At 34.4% G+C, this 17713-nt stretch overlaps 3 protein-coding genes across 4 annotated transcripts; 2 read left to right on the plus strand and 1 right to left on the minus strand.

Annotated features, from left to right (window-relative positions):
- Positions 1-780: 780 nt before the first annotated feature.
- Positions 781-4563, minus strand: LOC139871492 (derlin-1-like). The gene is made up of 7 exons (XM_071859196.1): positions 4547-4563; positions 2907-3042; positions 2459-2532; positions 2286-2379; positions 1637-1765; positions 1309-1469; positions 781-1023 (listed from the first exon to the last, which is right to left on the minus strand). The coding sequence occupies exons 1-7, from the start codon at positions 4561-4563 to the stop codon at positions 912-914; spliced, it is 723 nt and encodes a 240-aa protein (XP_071715297.1). The 3' UTR covers positions 781-911.
- Positions 4564-5545: 982 nt separating this feature from the next.
- On the plus strand, positions 5546-7592 carry LOC139873029 (acid phosphatase 1-like). Its single transcript, XM_071860956.1, has 3 exons — positions 5546-5963; positions 6334-6543; positions 7060-7592. Exons 1-3 carry the CDS (start codon positions 5560-5562, stop codon positions 7235-7237), a joined length of 792 nt encoding a protein of 263 aa, XP_071717057.1. The 5' UTR covers positions 5546-5559; the 3' UTR covers positions 7238-7592.
- Positions 7593-8642: 1050 nt separating this feature from the next.
- LOC139872376 (dihydrofolate synthetase) lies at positions 8643-12362 on the plus strand. 2 transcript variants are annotated; one of them, XM_071860234.1, is made up of 11 exons: positions 8643-8970; positions 9356-9760; positions 9854-9951; positions 10037-10187; positions 10309-10371; positions 10476-10637; positions 10769-10960; positions 11084-11183; positions 11275-11406; positions 11505-11636; positions 11974-12362. In XM_071860234.1, exons 2-11 carry the CDS (start codon positions 9464-9466, stop codon positions 12309-12311), a joined length of 1665 nt encoding a protein of 554 aa, XP_071716335.1. In that variant the 5' UTR covers positions 8643-8970; positions 9356-9463; the 3' UTR covers positions 12312-12362. The 2 variants fall into 2 exon arrangements, with proteins under 2 accessions (XP_071716335.1, XP_071716336.1); XM_071860235.1 differs by having other exon boundaries at positions 11979-12142.
- Positions 12363-17713: the final 5351 nt, after the last annotated feature.

Raw genomic sequence — 17713 nt, forward strand, 5'->3', positions numbered from 1 at the left:
AACAATTTTTTTGTTTTGTTGGAGATTGTGCTTGGAGATGGGTAGATAGATTGCAAGTGTGAGATTAATGGAGAAGAAATGTGGAGATATAAATTGTTAATTTGAAGGAGACCCAGCGTTGTTGTCGGCATTGTATTTTTCTGTTTCCATTCAATTACCCGGCCTTCATTCTCTCCCGCCTTTCTTTATGGCTTTCCGTTAATTTTTCCCCACAGTTTACCAAAATAAATAAATATTAAATATAAATATGATTATGGTTAAAATTTAAATGTTTATATGATAGTTACGTAAAATTATTTACAAAAAATTAAAGTTTTAAATATAAAAATCGGTATCTTTTACAGAACGAGTCCTTTCTCATCCGCTTGTTATTCTAGTTTGAATTTGAATTTCAAGTTTTTAACTTCAGCCTTTTGATGATAACAACATCAGAACTAAATAGGGTAGAAACATGATGCTTTTTTTCAAGTAATATATATTGTACTTATACGTTGGTTACTGTATTTTCATATAGATGTATATGCATATGCATATGTACATCATGAAAACTTTTTTTAGAAGTTGAATATGAGTTGAATGGAAAACTAAGATCAAGCTAGACTGTACTTCCAACAATTCCAAGGTATGAAATAAGGTATTTTTCTGCTTTCATCGAATATGGAAGTCTCATTGTATCATCCATGGACAACTAATCATTTTGATCATTCTAAATGTAAAGAAACATATAAATCATTAATGTCCCAGTCAAAAAGATGAGTAGTAATGTGCAAATGCCAAGTCTTCCTCTATAAGGATTCATCATTCATTCAAGGTTGAATCAAAATTACATTTATCAACTGGAAATTAGTATGCAAAAAGTTCTTGAATTAATACGTTCAACTGTTGATGATCAACCAAATAAAACTAACAACTCATCCACCGACTCTGTACGATCTTCCTCTAAAGACCCCACTAGTATTGCTGGCTGCCTGAGTTTGGGTATGTACTGGAGCTCCAATTCTATACCTTCCAACGATTTTCCGTCTAATGAGAGAGATGAGTTAAGAAGTTTCAAATAAGAACTGTATTAAAAAGTTGATAAATTTATTACTACCTGTTTATCTCAAGAGTGCATGGGTGCAAAGTAGTGGTGACAATTTCTACCCAGTTACTTATAAATGGGTCATACTGGGTATTTTTTTTACCAGTTCAAATCAAAAGATTAGTCGGAAAAAAACAAGTTAAAAGGGACATACAAGTTGAAAATCCCCGTCTACCAATGTTGTATTGAAATGCAAAAAGAATAGGGACTGTGTGTAAAAAGGATACAACCACATTGGAGTCTGCAACATGTTTTTTCCTCCAGCCAAAGGATGCAGGACGGTTAAGAAGTAGTATAAATGCCCGGCTAAGATGCCACAAAGATCAGGCCCAATCGGTGAACCAAAAATGACATCCATAGCAAGCATGGCCCATGGTAAATAAAATGCCTGCAAATCAAATAAGGGTGTAGACAACTTAGAATTGAATAAAGAGCTTCATTTCGTATATTAAGCCTTGAAAACTGTAGTCAATCACAGAGGACATTTGCCTAATACACAAACATGAATAAGGAAAAAAGGAAAAAAAAACACATATTATACAACAGAATACATACCTTAAGTTGAACAAGGCCATAAATGTTGATATTCGCAGTTGGAAATTCTCTGCTCCACACGTAGAGGAGCATAAAGACCAGCGATACCCCCATAAAGTAGGACTCGAATAAAGGAATGGCAGCTAATACCTAAACATGCAGGCATATTTAGAGGGAGAACACAATAAAAACCAATAGTATAACATTACATAATTTGACCTAGTTAAGGTATCTTGAGACAGGGACTAAAGCGTTGGTCGAGGGGAAGAAAAAGGTTAAGGCACAAAAAGGTAAGAACTTTGGTCCTTTTTACATGTTCATTTGAATAAAACAATTTCAGAGGTTTCATCAACTAAAAGTACATTTAGAGAGACTTTCAACCATTTTTACATGCTTATTAAAAGCTTTTCTTAACCTGTTCTTAGAGATACAAAGGATATTACCTTTTCAGATCAATCCACATAAATACTAACAATTCGCAAGGTGATTGCCACCTTTAGTTCCAATTCCTAAGTACAATAAGCCTACTTTTTTCTAGAATCAATAAATTAATAAGTGAATGAGTCTAATATGAGATCAAATTTTGATTTGAAAGAGCTACAAGACATGCACTATCATAATACTCAAGCATAACTATGATGACTTTCATATTTTAAAGCATCTGGCTTACCAAAAGTGTTGCTGATCCAAATATCATCATCCAGAGAAAGTCTGATGTACGCCCTTTAAATGGCCCATTCTCCAACTGAACTCCATATCTTAATCTGAAGAAAAACTTCCAAAAGAAAAATTAGAGCATGTCCATGTAAAGATATATACAGGATCATATTTCAATTTACTCACATCATTAACAACCGGATCCCAAAGTTTATAGAGAAAGGACCAAGAAAGATGAAGTTTGTAAGCAGCCTCCACACCTAAGAAATCAATGTAGAATCAAACGATGATCATATATGTTACAATATGAAAATAGCCACTCCACACCGCATGCCTTTGGCATAAACTAAGACAATATACCATAAAAAATGATATAAATTAAACTATAGTAACAAGTTACTTATTAACAATATCCAACATAAAGTGAAAAAGTAATCACCATAGAAGAGCAATGAACGATGTTATACTAATGTAGGAATATCGAACTATAAGTTTTTAATCTATCACATTAACATTACTCATAAATTTTCCTTCTAATATCTCAACAAAGGTTATAACTTGTAACTGATTCATCTCCTAAAAGATCGACTAACCCTCTCGAAAACATCCTAATAGCTCATAACAGAACCCATACCTGAAGGCGGTAGAATACTTCTTCATAGATCAAAGCAATATAATAAACAGGCAATAGCTTTAATGTGGCTAATGTTGTGGTCGCCAAACACAAGGTAGCAAAAGCCTTGCTTATAGGTGGAAGTGACTTGTAATATCTGCAATGACAGCGCAGAAGATGGATTAACGAACGAATGCCCAACCAAATATGTAAACGCTCAAACTGGAAAACATAAGATGAAATTCAAGACCAAGTAGTAATGTACACCATACAAATGAACACAGCAAACTTGTAACCAAAAAATGCATTAATGTTCCCTACTAATAGAATCAAGCAACCTTGGCTAGAGATCTCATTATCAAAATTTTGGAACAATGTTTGCAATTGTAACGGGTGGTTCTTTGTAAATCGAAATGATCTTATTTTGTTACTCGGTTAAAAAGACACCAATATAGAAGGAATCCACCTCTACATTTCCTACGCCAAAATATGGTTATTTACAAACTCCAAAGAAAAATTATTACTAGAATTTTTCACTATATAAGCACCAAAAACATATAAAGTGCTCCTTATGTGGTTACATATGACTAAAGATAGATTCAGTAATCAAAGAGAATAAATCGATATTGAATTAATGTAACGTATTTTCACTAATACTTGTACGCATGGTGGTGGAGAGTGTATTCAATATGTCAAAGCATTTCATATGACACGGAATTACATTGCTTTCAAAAAAATGTTTTTTAGCAGAGCCTTCATATCAGTTAAGCTTAAACATTATTACTATGAACTCATAATAATCTACGACGAATATTGATTTTTATTCGACTATTGTCCTATACCTTGTATATTCAGGCCATACAGCCACATATTTCTTAAGAAAAGATTTTTTTCCACACACCAGTTTTTATCTATACACACCTAAATTACTAATTAATGACGTAAATATTAATTAATAACGTAAAAGTACATACTTTCTTCACTCAGGGGCGTTTTTATTTTGGGGGCAAGGGGGGCGCCCGCCCCCAGTGGATTTGCACTTTTCAGTGTTAAAATTTTGAATTTTTCGACTTCGCTCCCGGTGGATTTTTTTTGCCCCAAAACATACATATTTTGCCCAAAACCTTCGAATTTTGCCCAAATTTCTCCAAATTTTGCCTTAAAAACTTCAAATTTTGTCCAAAAACCTCCGTATTTTGCCTAAAAACCTCCAATTTTTCCCCCAAAACCTCCGTATTTTGCCCAAAAAACTTGCTACGGTTTTTAATTTTTTTTTTGCCCCAGGTGAAAAAAAATCCTGGTTCCGCTACTGCTTTCACCCTTTCAGTTTCTACGTGCACTTAACTATTTACCAGGCTAGTTTTGATCCATTTGGTCTCTACTTTTGAATACTGAACAATAACAGTAAATTCACCAACGCATTTGAATTCCTTTAACTTTGAAATTGAACTAAATCATATCAATAAACGCGATTCACAGACGTCGAATTAAATTCAGCTCATTAAGCCCAAGCAACTATCTATAATTAGCAGTTTAATCTATGTATCAACTCTCTGAATCATCATAAAATTAATACAAGCAGCAATTGGACAATATTCAGTTCTCTAAAACACAAAATACAAAAGATCAAGCAATATCACGAACTAATTTTACAAACTTACTCTGCGGGAGATGACATTTGAGCGGTGATGACGCAGCGATCGATTATATCTTGATAGAAAAAGAAAGAACGAAAAAGACGATACTAGTTTATAAATCCAAGGTAGCCTGACGTAGCAAGTAATACTAGAAGTTTCGCCGTTGTTTACCCGATCCGATTTTGGTTAAATTGACTTCTTGACTTGTCTAATGTTACACAAATAGTCCTCTAATTATTGAATATCTATAAGATTGTGAACATGAATAATAATTAATAAACATAAAAAACTTTTTTAGGCAAGACATCAGTTAAGAACATATTGTATAGAAATAAAGGGGTTTACATACAATATTACAATATGCTTATAACAATACGTGTTATATAAATGTATTGTGTATATAGTCTATCAAATAGGTTATCAACGTAATATTAGGTGATTTGTTAAAATGAACAAATTTTTTGGGTGTCGTTTAAAAAGTTGTTTATAGTATCATTTTTTTTGTCTTCATGTATACATTCCTATGTAAATTTATTAGAAATATATGTTATGTTATTTACTTGTAGAGTCAACGAGACGTTACAATCAAATATTTTTAGATGTCATTTATTCAAATTTATCTGAAATACTTCAATACTCAAGTTTAATCTATATCAAAATTTTATCTAGATTAGAGTAAAAATTGCTTAAGGCCGCTTATTTTACTGTTTACTTTACTATATTTAATGCTAATATGAAGATTAACAAATAGCGTTAACAATGTTTATATTTACTTATTATTATTATGTGTCATCTTGTTATATGCCCTGGAAAACATAGTTTGTGTCGATGCAATTTGAGGGAAAAACACATAAACAAACGTTATTTTCTTCAAAAATTAAATTTTTGTAAGAGGACTAAAAATGTCAAAAGAAAAGTCAAAGATCTATGACCACATACTTATCAATATTACAAGTACTAAATTTATAAATTCCCTGAAGATATCATGTATGTATACACAGTCCGCAGACTCCATCCATCCAAACATTGATTCAGGCATGAACTCCGGCCAATTCGCCGTCGCACTCCTCCTCATTTCATTCGCCACAAACTCCTTATCACAACGATTAATCATCTTATCATCGAAAGAACAAAAACTACCATTCTCTTCCAGCATTCTCCGGTATCGAAGCGACGACAATTTGTACTGCGAAAGCTGGAAATTTTCCGTCGAAGTTAACGATGCCGGAGTCTGGTACGCTGTTCCAGAACGATGTGTAAACTTCGTGAAAGAGTATATGCACGGAGACCGATATCGGTCGGATTCGGAGGTTATTGCTGAGAACGCATTGGAGTATGCGAAAACGGTGAAGGTTGCCGGTGACGGTAAAGATGCTTGGATCTTTGATATTGATGAAACGCTGTTATCGAATCTGCCTTATTATGCTATTCACGGATACGGGTAATTCCGATGCTCTTTTAATCGTTCGATACTAGTAATTATTAGGTTAACTTGTAATTTATGCATTACAATAAGTACATTTGGATTAGACTGGTAGTTGGTAGAAACGGTTAAAATAGTTGTACCTGTGCAACGTAATTAGCCAAGCTTGATCAGATATTGCTTACAGTGATCATATTATCTCAATCAACATCTATTGTTTCAACATTATGATTTAACAAGTTTTATGCAAAAAAAGGCACTTTGACTGTAATTGACCCATTCATAAGAAAATGGTTCAAAATTACCACCTCTAGCTGCATTCATATTAAACTTTGATGCTATAGTATTCTTTATGTGTAATGTAACTAGATTGAGTTTGTGTGAATAGATCGGAGGTTTTTGATGAGGACTCTTTTAATGAGTGGGTAGACATGGCCGAAGCTCCTGCTTTACCTGCAAGTCTCAGGTTGTACAAAGAACTTCAAAAATTAGGGTTCACAATTATCTTGTTGACCGGCCGAAGTGAATTTCAAAGAAAATGTACGGATAAGAATCTCGAGTATTCCGGATTCAACAACTATGAAAAGCTTCTATTAAGGTAAAATTTTTTCTAATTTATTAAGAATCATTTACACTTCGTAACTTGTTCAATGTATCTCAACAATGTTTGAGAGGCTATTTGAATTGTGATTTATTTTAAATGGTCAAACGAGCGAATGAACATTTTTTTTTTTTTTTGGCTAAATAAGGAACAGAGTTCCATATATGAGCTGAGCAGGCTGAAGTCGTCTAAAGTCTATATGTAATGCACATAACCTCTTACTTTTTGTTTTAATATGGCAAACCTACGTACAACTTCCTAAATATATTCAAAGAATCAAAGATATAGGTTTGTTATTGCGATGTTACATATACATATACATCAATTATATATAAAAAGAGTTTAAAAATTGTGAAAAAGTGGTTGCAGTTCTATGTGGATTGGCATGTACCAAAATGGACCATTTTAGCCCAGACCTAACTATATAATAATAACTGACCCATTTTGGTACCTTTAATTATTCATGTTTTATTATGTGTTGCTTAGCTTTTATCTGTTTTATGGTTGAAACAGGGCGGATTCAGATTTAGGAAAACCAGCTACTTTGTACAAAACCGAGAAGAGACGAGAACTCAAAGATGAAGGGTACAGAATACACGGTAACTCCGGAGACCAATGGAGCGATTTGTTGGGTTTTGCAAAAGGAGAAAGATCCTTTAAACTTCCAAATCCAATGTACTACATCCTCTGATTTCGTACAACAAAAACATTGCAAATTATTGGTCAGTTTTAGTATTGTCATTGATTGCTTTCGGTTTGCTAGCCATCTTTGTTTGCATTCAAATTTGTATGTAATTGGCAATCACTGCCGCATCATGTATGTGGTATTGGGTTTTGTTGTTGTTTTGTTGCATCATGTAATCATGGATATTTGTTGGTAAGGTAGTTTCTTATGGCAGCCTTTTGAGAAGTAGCCATGGCCGATGGAGTCAAGTTCATTACTTCATCACAATCACACCACCTTTATTATTTAGTACTGAGTATCTATTATTATCTATTCTCTGTATTGTAAGGTTACATTTATTATTACTAAAATAGTTATCAAATGGAAGAAACCCCAATAGCCCACAAAACAAATGGTAGAAAAATGTTTCATTTTTTTCTTTTTTACTTTACATTATTAAGTTCATCCGTACAAGAAATGGTGCCTCATTCATTGTTGGTGGTGGTGTTAGTGTTGGTGTTAGTGTTGGTGTAGGTGGTGGGTGGGCTGGTGGGGTGAGGGATGCAAAATCCATCATCTCCTTCACCTTCACGTCTCAAGAGTGCCTATATTGCCTTTTAAGCATGGAAGTATGCAATCAAAAGTGACCCAAATGGGTTGTTGAACTCATGGGTTGGGTCAAATGTATGTGCTTATCATGGAGTGTTTGTATCCAACTAATGAAATGGGTGATCCATCTGTTCCCTAGTAGTTGCAGGTATAGATCTTAACCACCATGGTAAAGACAAGGGCATTTTAGGAAAAGAGATCTCTCTTCTCATTGTTATGTCTTTACTTCATCTTATTAGTAATACATTCTCACGCACAATCCCGCAAAGTTTTAAGGACCGTTTTGCTCTTACTGAACATGACCTTAGTGATAACCGGTTCATAGGACTAATTGCATTATGATAAATCTAGATTCGTCCCAAAACAAGAAAACTCCCGAACACTCCAAACGTCACTCCGTCCCACCAAACACCTACACACTAAAAAAGGCGAACACCCGGCTCTCAAGACAATAAACAAACCCACATTGCAAGAAACCAATAAAACATTTAAACTCGACACATATAACATTTAAACTCAACACATATGAACCAGTTCAGCAGGATATATAGGTTGAAACCAGACCAAAAGGCAAAGGCAGGATCACCAACGCAAGAACGAAACACAAAAAATGCGGGGAAGTAGTTGAAAACATCATAATCAACTAATATCACGAAAAAGTGTCTTCAATTCGCCACGCCCATTTGGCCATTTTCACATAGAAATTAGGGACTGATTATGCAGTTATCACATAGAAAAAGGATCAAACTTGGTACAATATAAACACTAGAAAAGGAGCTATACGCTCACCGCTCTCTCTCATTTTCCGTCCTCCGGCCGCCGCTCATTTCTCCCGGCGACACCATTATAAATTAACCACATATATATTTCCTTATTATTTTATATTATCAATCTCTGTATTTCAATCTTAACATAATTAGGTTTCAGTTGTGTAGTTAAATGTGCTTCGATTAAGCTAAATCTCGTACTCGTTCAAAAATCAAAACACTAATCATAACATGTTGATATAAGCGTAATCACTTCGTGCATTCAACCACTAATTAAGCAAGAAACTTTCCCATTCAACTACTGAAAGTAGTGTTATTTGTCTTCAAAAGCAGGTGTGAAGCTCCAATCCATCCCTTCTGATATTCCTTGCCATTTGAACTCAGGTATTAGAAACCCTATCTACCTTTGCTTCATACTTTTTTTTTTTTTTTTTTGATTAGCCTGGGTTTCCTCCTCGCTATGCGAGTCGACTATATCCCAGGGCGACTACCCGCTTTGCGGGCAGCCCGGAGTCATCGCGGGTGAACCTCCGTGGCCAAGATGGGGTTTTTAATTGCTTGCATGAATTTGAACCCATGATCCCCTTGTTAAAGGGGTAGGCCCTTGTCCACTCCACCACCACCGACTTGGTTCCTTTGCTTCATACTTGCAATTAACATTTTGGGGTTTTAGCTTCGTTTGAGGAATCTCATAGTTAATAAATTTGTATAATTCAATCATTCAATAAAATGCTCAACTGAACTATAGATGTCTATGTCTTGTTTTCAGTTTCAAATAGGATTCACAAACTATTTGGATCACAAGAAACGAAAATAATGTCCGACACATAAAGACTTAGCTAGTAAAGTTATTAGAGGAGAGATTACAGGACATGTGATGAACAAGATGAAGTATTTGGGGATTATTGGCAACTTTCATCATCACCAGAAGTATTTAACAGCCGCTGGCGGCAAAATACCGTTAAATGGTTTATGTCTAAACCGTAACTTCTCAAAATTGATGTCAGAACAAGATTCAGAACTGAAGGAATTCAATGATTATTTGGATAATTTGAAGAACCATGAAAAGTCTGGTGTTCCGAAAGGTGCTGGAACTGACTCTGATGAAGGTTTTGATCTTGGAAGAATGAAGCGACTAATGCAATCACTTGGAAACCCTCAATCTAAATATAAGGTTCATGAACTACTGAACTATTTTCCATATGATTTTTTTACCATGGTTAAATGTTTGTTGTCTTTAAATGAACTTGTTAATAACTTTATACAGGCTATTCACATTGCTGGGACCAAAGGAAAAGGCTCAACCGCTGCATTTATGTCCAATATTTTACGTGCCGAGGGGTATTCTGTTGGTTGCTACACAAGGTATTACTTACGTTATATGTCAATTAGTAGCACAATTAGTTTAGTGTAGTAACTAGTAAGCATATGATTTTTCTACTATGAGCAGTCCCCATATCAAGACCATAAGGGAACGCATAACAGTAGGAAGACAAGGCGATATGGTATCAGCAAAGGCAATAAAATTCTTGTTTAAAAAGATAAAAGTTGTTCTTGATAAGGCTGTGGAATTCGAAATGGGGCACCTTAGTCATTTTGAGGTATCCTTTCAACTGACATTGTAAAAAACAGATTCAGAAGTATTTAATGTCACGATTACTCCTTGTAAACAAATTTGTTGGTGGCAATAGATTAATCAGTTCATCTTATGTCATGGTATAGGTTCTGACTGCTGTGGCATTCAATCTATTTGCTGAAGAGAACGTTGACATAGCAGTTATTGAGGTTGACTTTTTCTCTAAATTTTTTTGTTGAAACAAATTTGTTGTCTGTACTCTACTAATAATTTACTTTCTTTTTTTTTTTTTTTTTTTTTTTTTAAATTGTAGGCAGGTTTAGGTGGTGCTCGTGATGCAACTAATATAATATCTAGTTCAGATCTTGCAGCTTCTGTTATAACAACAATCGGTGAAGAACATTTGGCTGCATTAGGGGGCTCATTGGAAAATATAGCAACTGCAAAATCAGGCATTATTAAACATGGCCGTCCAGTTAGGTGGTTCATCCCAGTTTCATATATTGATTTATTTCTAGACTTACTAGATCAGTAATACATACTCCGTACTTCATTTCATTATTAATCATTAATGGCTACATTTGGTGATGGGCGTGAAAATATCAGGTGATTCTAGGTGGGCCCTATATTTCACACATCAAGCTCATTCTTCAGAATAAGGCATCTTCAACGTGTTCACCAGTAATTAACGCATCTGATCATGGAAATAAAAGTATCGTTAAGGGTATCACCAATATTTCGGGTGTTCCCTGCCAGCTGTCTGATATCATACTTGACATTAAGAAAGACTTACAACTAGTATGCACCGAATATTTTCCTTGTAAATTACCCTCTTACCCTTTCTAATAACCACGACACTGATTTACATTATCTCGTCAGTTCAAATGTGGATCCTGAAAGTTTTTTTGTAAACTTTTGTAGTCTATTGAGTTGCATGACATAAAACTGCGTTTGTTGGGACTACACCAGCTTCAGAATGCTGCAACTGCCACTTGTGCAGCACTCTGCCTTCGCCATCAAGGTTTTATTTGAAGCTTGTTTTGTTTTGCTTGATTTTTACTTTTATTTTATTTTATTATTTTGTTTTATTTATTATGTGTGTATATAATCAGGATGGAGAATATGTGATGGATCAATTCGTAGTGGTCTAGAAAGTACAAAACTGCTTGGAAGAAGTCAATTTTTAACATCTGTTGAAGCTGAGGCATTAGGACTACCTGATACTACTATACTACTAGATGGAGGTTATTTTTTAGTTATTTATCCACACGCAAACCTAATTGTTGACCAAAATAGTTCACTATTTAATTTAATTCTTTCATAAATAAAAATAATATTACAGCTCATACCAAAGAATCTGCCAAAGCGTTGGTTGACATGATTCAGATTACATATCCAGACACAAAATTAGCTTTTGTGGTTGCTATGGCAAGTGACAAAGATCATCAAGCATTTGCTAGAGAATTACTTACAGGTACAGTCCCTCATTGCTCATATTATAATAATAACTTTTGTAATCATAATAAATATATTTATTACATATGTAATCTGAAATATTGATGGGTCTACCCGACACCCTACATGTTTTTTTTTTTTTTTTTTGTAAAAGCTTAGCAATTTAAGCCGTTGTGCAACCCACCCAACCCTTCCATGTACCACCTATTCTTATTTGAAAGCCCATAACACGTATATCAAGCATGCATTGTTTGACTATCTGACAAATATTTAAAAGATTCCTCAATAATTATAAGGGGGTACTAGTTATATATCGCGTCTAACGTCATAATAATATGTTGTTGTTGTTGTTGTAGTGAAGGAGTTGGGTGGTATAATCTTGACAGAAGTTAGCATTGCTGGGGACCGTGACAGGACTGCTTCTGTGTCCTTGTTAAGAGACCGTTGGACCCAAGCTGCTAATGAGTTGGGTATTAAGTTTTCTGAGTTTGAAGTTGAAGAATATAATGAATTAATTAAAAACCAATCAGCTCCGCAAGTAGATAATGTAACTTTAGTTTCTACTAGTAGTTCATTAATGGAATCAATGAGGATTGGGGATGAGATACTTCGATCAAAGGGCGGCAATCGAACTGGTCTTTTAGTGGTTACTGGATCACTGCATATCGTTTCTTCAGTTTTATGCTCCATCTAAAGATAGATGGTTTAAGTATTTTGAACTTGTTATTTTAATCTTGTCGAATTGTGAAGACAAGGATGCACTGGTTGAATGTTTCCAGGTTGACTATATTATTGATTGATGGTTGGCGTTGAGTTTGAAATGATACCAATATCCGTTTAAGTAAATTTAAGTCGTTCGAAACCTACCTAACAATATAGACCTTAATTTACGGTATGTTGAAAAAAAAAATAATTGTTATAATTCAGTAGGCTTATAACTACCTTTAGTGGTTTGATTCTTGATGTTATAATTCAGTAGGCTTATAACTACCTTTAGTGATTTGATTCTTGATTTAGAATACTAATAATGAAGTGTAAGAACAAAGATGATAATGGAGAGAAAGAAAGAAACACTTTGTAAGTGTGAGAAATGGTGCAAGTTTAATGCTTGCATTCATGAGTATTTATAGCCTAAAATCTCAATATAAAAATACATACTTTGTGTACCAAAATTGACTATATGTATACACCAAAATTGACTATCCATATCTATATTATTATTATTATTATAACACTCCCCCTTGGATAGCAATTTTATTTTGTTGAAGATCAACTATAAATTACTGCCTCGTTAAAAACCTTGCTAAAGAAAACCCAGTGGGAAAAAACTTTAGCTAAGGGAAAAAGAGTGCAGCATGGAGTTGACTCCCCCTCAAGTAGACATCGCTTCAGCTGTTACATCTTTTGAACATGTCTCATGCCAATGTTATGAACGTGTGTTCTGAAAATAGCAGTTGGAAGTGCTTTCGTGAAAAGATCAGCAGAGTTTTTGCTAGATTGCACATATCTCATTTCAATCTGGTTGTCCTTAATGAGATTTTGAGTGTATGAGAAGAATCTAGGTGGTATGTGTTTTGTTCGGTCACTTTTGATATACCCTTCTTTCATCTGTGCTATGCAAGCTGCATTATCTTCATAGATAGTTGTTGGACTTTTATCGCGTTCTAGTCCACAAGAATCAGTAATGAGTTGTGTCATTGATCTCAACCAAAAACATTCTCGAGTAGCTTCATGTAATGCAATCACTTCGGCATGATTTGATGATGTAGCAACAAGTGTTTGTTTTTGAGAACGCCATGATATTGCAGTACCTCCATTTAGGAATACATATCCAGTTTGAGATTTAGCTTTATGTGGATCAGATAAATAACCTGCATCAGCATAACCAACCAAATCTTGTTTTGATTCGTTAGAATAAAATAATCCTAAATCAGTAGTTCCTCGAAGGTATCGAAATATGTGTTTGATCCCATTCCAGTGTCTTTTGGTAGGAGCAGAGCTGAACCTTGCCAACAAATTAACTGCAAAAGAAATGTCAGGTCTTGTACAATTTGTAAGATACATAAGAGCTCCAATTGCACTAAGATATGGTACTTCTGGTCCAAGAATATCTTCATGATCTTCACATGGACGAAATGGATCAGTTTCAACATTGAGTGATCTAACAACCATAGGAGTACTTAATGGTTTTGCCTTGTCCATATTGAAACGTTTCAAAATTTTTTCAGTATATGTTGTTTGATGTACAAGTAAACCATTAGGCATATGCTCAATTTGTAAACCAAGGCAATACTTGGTTTTTCCGAGATCTTTCATTTCAAATTCTTTCTTTAGAAGTTGAATGGCTTCATAGATCTCTTTATTTGTACCTATGATGTTAAGATCATCAACATAAACAGCTATGATCACATATCCGGATGTTGTTTTCTTAATGAAAACACAAGGGCAAGTAAGGTTATTTGTATACCCTTTGCTTATCAAGTAATCACTTAATCGGTTATACCACATACGTCCCGATTGTTTTAACCCATATAAAGATCTTTGTAATTTAATCGAATACATTTCTTTGGGTTTTGCATTTGATGCTTCTGGTACCTTAAATCCTTCAGGTATCTTCATATATATATCACTATCAAGTGATCCATATAGGTAAGCAGTCACAACATCCATGAGATGCATTTCTAAATTTTTAGAAACTGCCAGACTGATTAAGTACCTAAAAGTAATTGCATCCATAACAGGGGAATAAGTTTCTTCATAATCAATTCCCGGTCTTTGAGAAAAACCTTGAGCTACAAGTCTAGCTTTATACCTTGTAACTTCATTTTTCTCATTTCTTTTTCGGACAAAAATCCATCTGTATCCTACAGGTTTCACATCTTTAGGAGTGAGAATGATGGATCCGAAAACTTTTCTTTTATTGAGTGATTCTAATTCAGCTCGTATTGCTTCTTTCCATTGAGCCCAATCATGTCTATTTTGACATTCAACCATAGATGTTGGTTCTGGATCATCATCATTATTCATGATGTCATATGCAACATTAAATGAAAATTTCTCATCAAGATTTTTCATTTCATTTCGGTTCCATAATATTTTTGAATATGCATAATTGATTGCAATTTCTGTATTGACATCATCAATCTCCTCTGCAGTAGGAGTACTGATTTGTGGTTCTTCTTGAACACTTTCTTTTACTTCATTATCAGCTGATTTTCTTTTTCGAGGATTTTTATCCTTTGAACCGATTGGTCTTCCACGTTTCTGACGTGGCAAAGATTCATGAGTGACGTTATTGCCAGCTTTTGGAATTTCAATTCGAGCTGGAGTATTTACTGCTGGTATATATGATTTTGTCACCGTTTTTGTATCTGTAAATGCATCAGGCAATTGATTTGCAAGTTCTTGTATATGCATTATCTTTTGAACTTCTGTCTCGCATTCTTTTGTGCGAGGATCAAGATACTTTAATTGAGGTTCACACCATGAAACATCATTTTCTTTATTTTTCATTTCTCCCCCTAATCTAGGGAACAATGTTTCATTAAAATGACAATCAGCAAAACGTGCTGTAAAAACGTCACCTGTCATAGGTTCAATATACCTTAATATTGAAGATGTTTCATATCCAACATATATTCCCAACCTCCTTTGAGGACCCATTTTTGTACGTTGTGGTGTCGCAATTGGAACATACACTGCACAACCAAATGTTCTAAGATGGGAAATATTTGGCTCTTGACCAAAAGCAAGTTGTAGGGGGGAATATTTATGACTTGCACTTGGTCTGATGCGAATCAATGCAGCAGCATGTAAAATTGCATGACCCCATATAGATACAGGGAGTTTTGTTCTCATTATCAATGGTCTAGCGATTAACTGTAAACGTTTAATCAATGACTCGGCTAAACCATTTTGTGTATGCACATGAGCAACAGAATGTTCAACAACAATTCCTATAGACATGCAATAGTCATTAAATGCTTGAGATGTAAATTCACCAGCATTATCAAGTCTCACCCTTTTAATGGTGTAATCAGGAAAATGAGCTCTCAATTTAATAATTTGGGCAAGAAATTTTGCAAATGCCACATTACGGCTTGATAACAGACAAACATGAGACCATCTGCTAGATGCGTCTATTAGAACCATGAAATATCTAAATGGTCCACATGGTGGATGAATTGGTCCACATATATCACCTTGAATTCTTTCAAGAAACATTGGTGATTCTTTCTCAACCTTAAGTGGTGAGGGTCTAGTTATCAATTTTCCAAGAGAGCAAGATGTACATGGAACCATTGTATCATGATGGATTTTTCTATCCTTTAGTGGATGTCCATGAGTACATTCAATAATCCTTTTCATCATTGTTGATCCTGGATGGCCTAATCTGTTATGCCATAAACTGAATACACCAGGATCAATATATTTTTCGTTAACTACCATATGTATTTCTGGTACATTTATATGTGTATAATGTAATCCAGAACTAAGTCTTGGCAGTTTTTCAACCACATGACTCTTGTCAGTGATACTTAAATATTTCTCATTTTCTGTTGTCACTGACTGATAATCATACCCGTTAAGGTATATGTCGGAGAAACTCAATAAATTTCTGCTTGACTTGGGAGAAAATAAGGCATCATTTATTAAAAATTTTGTACCATTTGGTAGTATGAAATTTGCCTTTCCTATCCCTTTTATCAAGTTAGCAGGTCCTGATATTGTATGTATAGTTCCTTCCGTTGGTTTTAGATCAATAAAATATTTCTCGGATTTAAGTATAGTGTGTGTAGTTCCACTGTCTGCTATACAGAGATCTCCACCACTTGATTGATGTTGTATTCCAGCAAAATTCATATTGAACTTCATATATAAGAAATAAATAGTGAGTACATTAATATTACACAATATTTTAAACGCAAATAGATAGTACTGAAACATTTAGCAAACATAATGACAAAGACAGACGATATTAAATCGTTTATTTTTCAAAAGACACACAACTTAAACATTCAAGAAATCTTCATATAAATCAGATGGTTTCTCAGTGACTGTTGGATCAATATTATCCACAAAATTTACTTCCTTTTCTTTACCTTTCAGCGAATCCTGATACATCTTAACAAGATGTTTAGATGTTCGGCAAGTATTAGCCCAGTGGCCCATTCTACCACATCTGTAGCAAGATTCTTCAGAATTTTTAGAAGAATTTTCTTCAACATCTTGTTTAATGGGCTTGTTTTGTGGTTAATATTTATATTTTCGTGGATTACTATTTCTTTGACCACCACGGCCACGACCACGACCACGTCCACGCCCATTACCATTACCATAAGGATGGTTTCTACCATAGTTATGGCTTTTGGCATGATGATGGTGATGGTTATTATAACCACGACCTTGCCCGCGTCCTTGTCCCTGTTTATAATTATTTGCAGTATTTGCTTCAGGGATTGCAAGTGTACCAGTAGGACGGGATTGCTGATTTTTCATTAATAGCTCATCATTTTGCTCTGCAACTAAGAGATATGAATTAAGTTCAGGATATGTTTTGAACTTTAGCATTCTCAAATTTCTTTGCACTGTGATGTTTGCAGCATTCATTGTGGAGAAAGTTTTCTCCATCATGTCTGCATCACTAATTTCATGTCCACAGAATTTAAGTTGTGAACATGTATTATACAGAGCTGAGCTGTATTCATTTACTTTCTTAAAGTCTTGGAACCTTAATGTTCTCCATTGTTCCATTGCAGCTGGAAGTAAAATTTCTCTTTGATTATTGAATCTGCTTTTGAGACCTTCCCATAAAACATGGGGATCTTCTACAGTCACATAATTATTTTGTAAGCATTCATCAATATGTTGATGAATAAAGCAACATGCCGTAGCTTGTTCTTTTTCAGAACAAGTGTTGTTTTCATTTATGGTTTCAAGAATGCCCATTGATTTAAGATGCATTTTTACTTTTATAACCCATGGCATGTAGTTGTTTCCAGTTGATTCTAAAGGAGTAAATTTAAGCTTTTCCAGATTCGACATTTTCTATTATCAAAAATTAAAACAAACATCATGATAAATTAGAGTCAATTT

Source organism: Rutidosis leptorrhynchoides, chromosome 10 (assembly GCF_046630445.1).
Source record: "Rutidosis leptorrhynchoides isolate AG116_Rl617_1_P2 chromosome 10, CSIRO_AGI_Rlap_v1, whole genome shotgun sequence".
Classification (NCBI taxonomy): domain Eukaryota; kingdom Viridiplantae; phylum Streptophyta; class Magnoliopsida; order Asterales; family Asteraceae; genus Rutidosis; species Rutidosis leptorrhynchoides.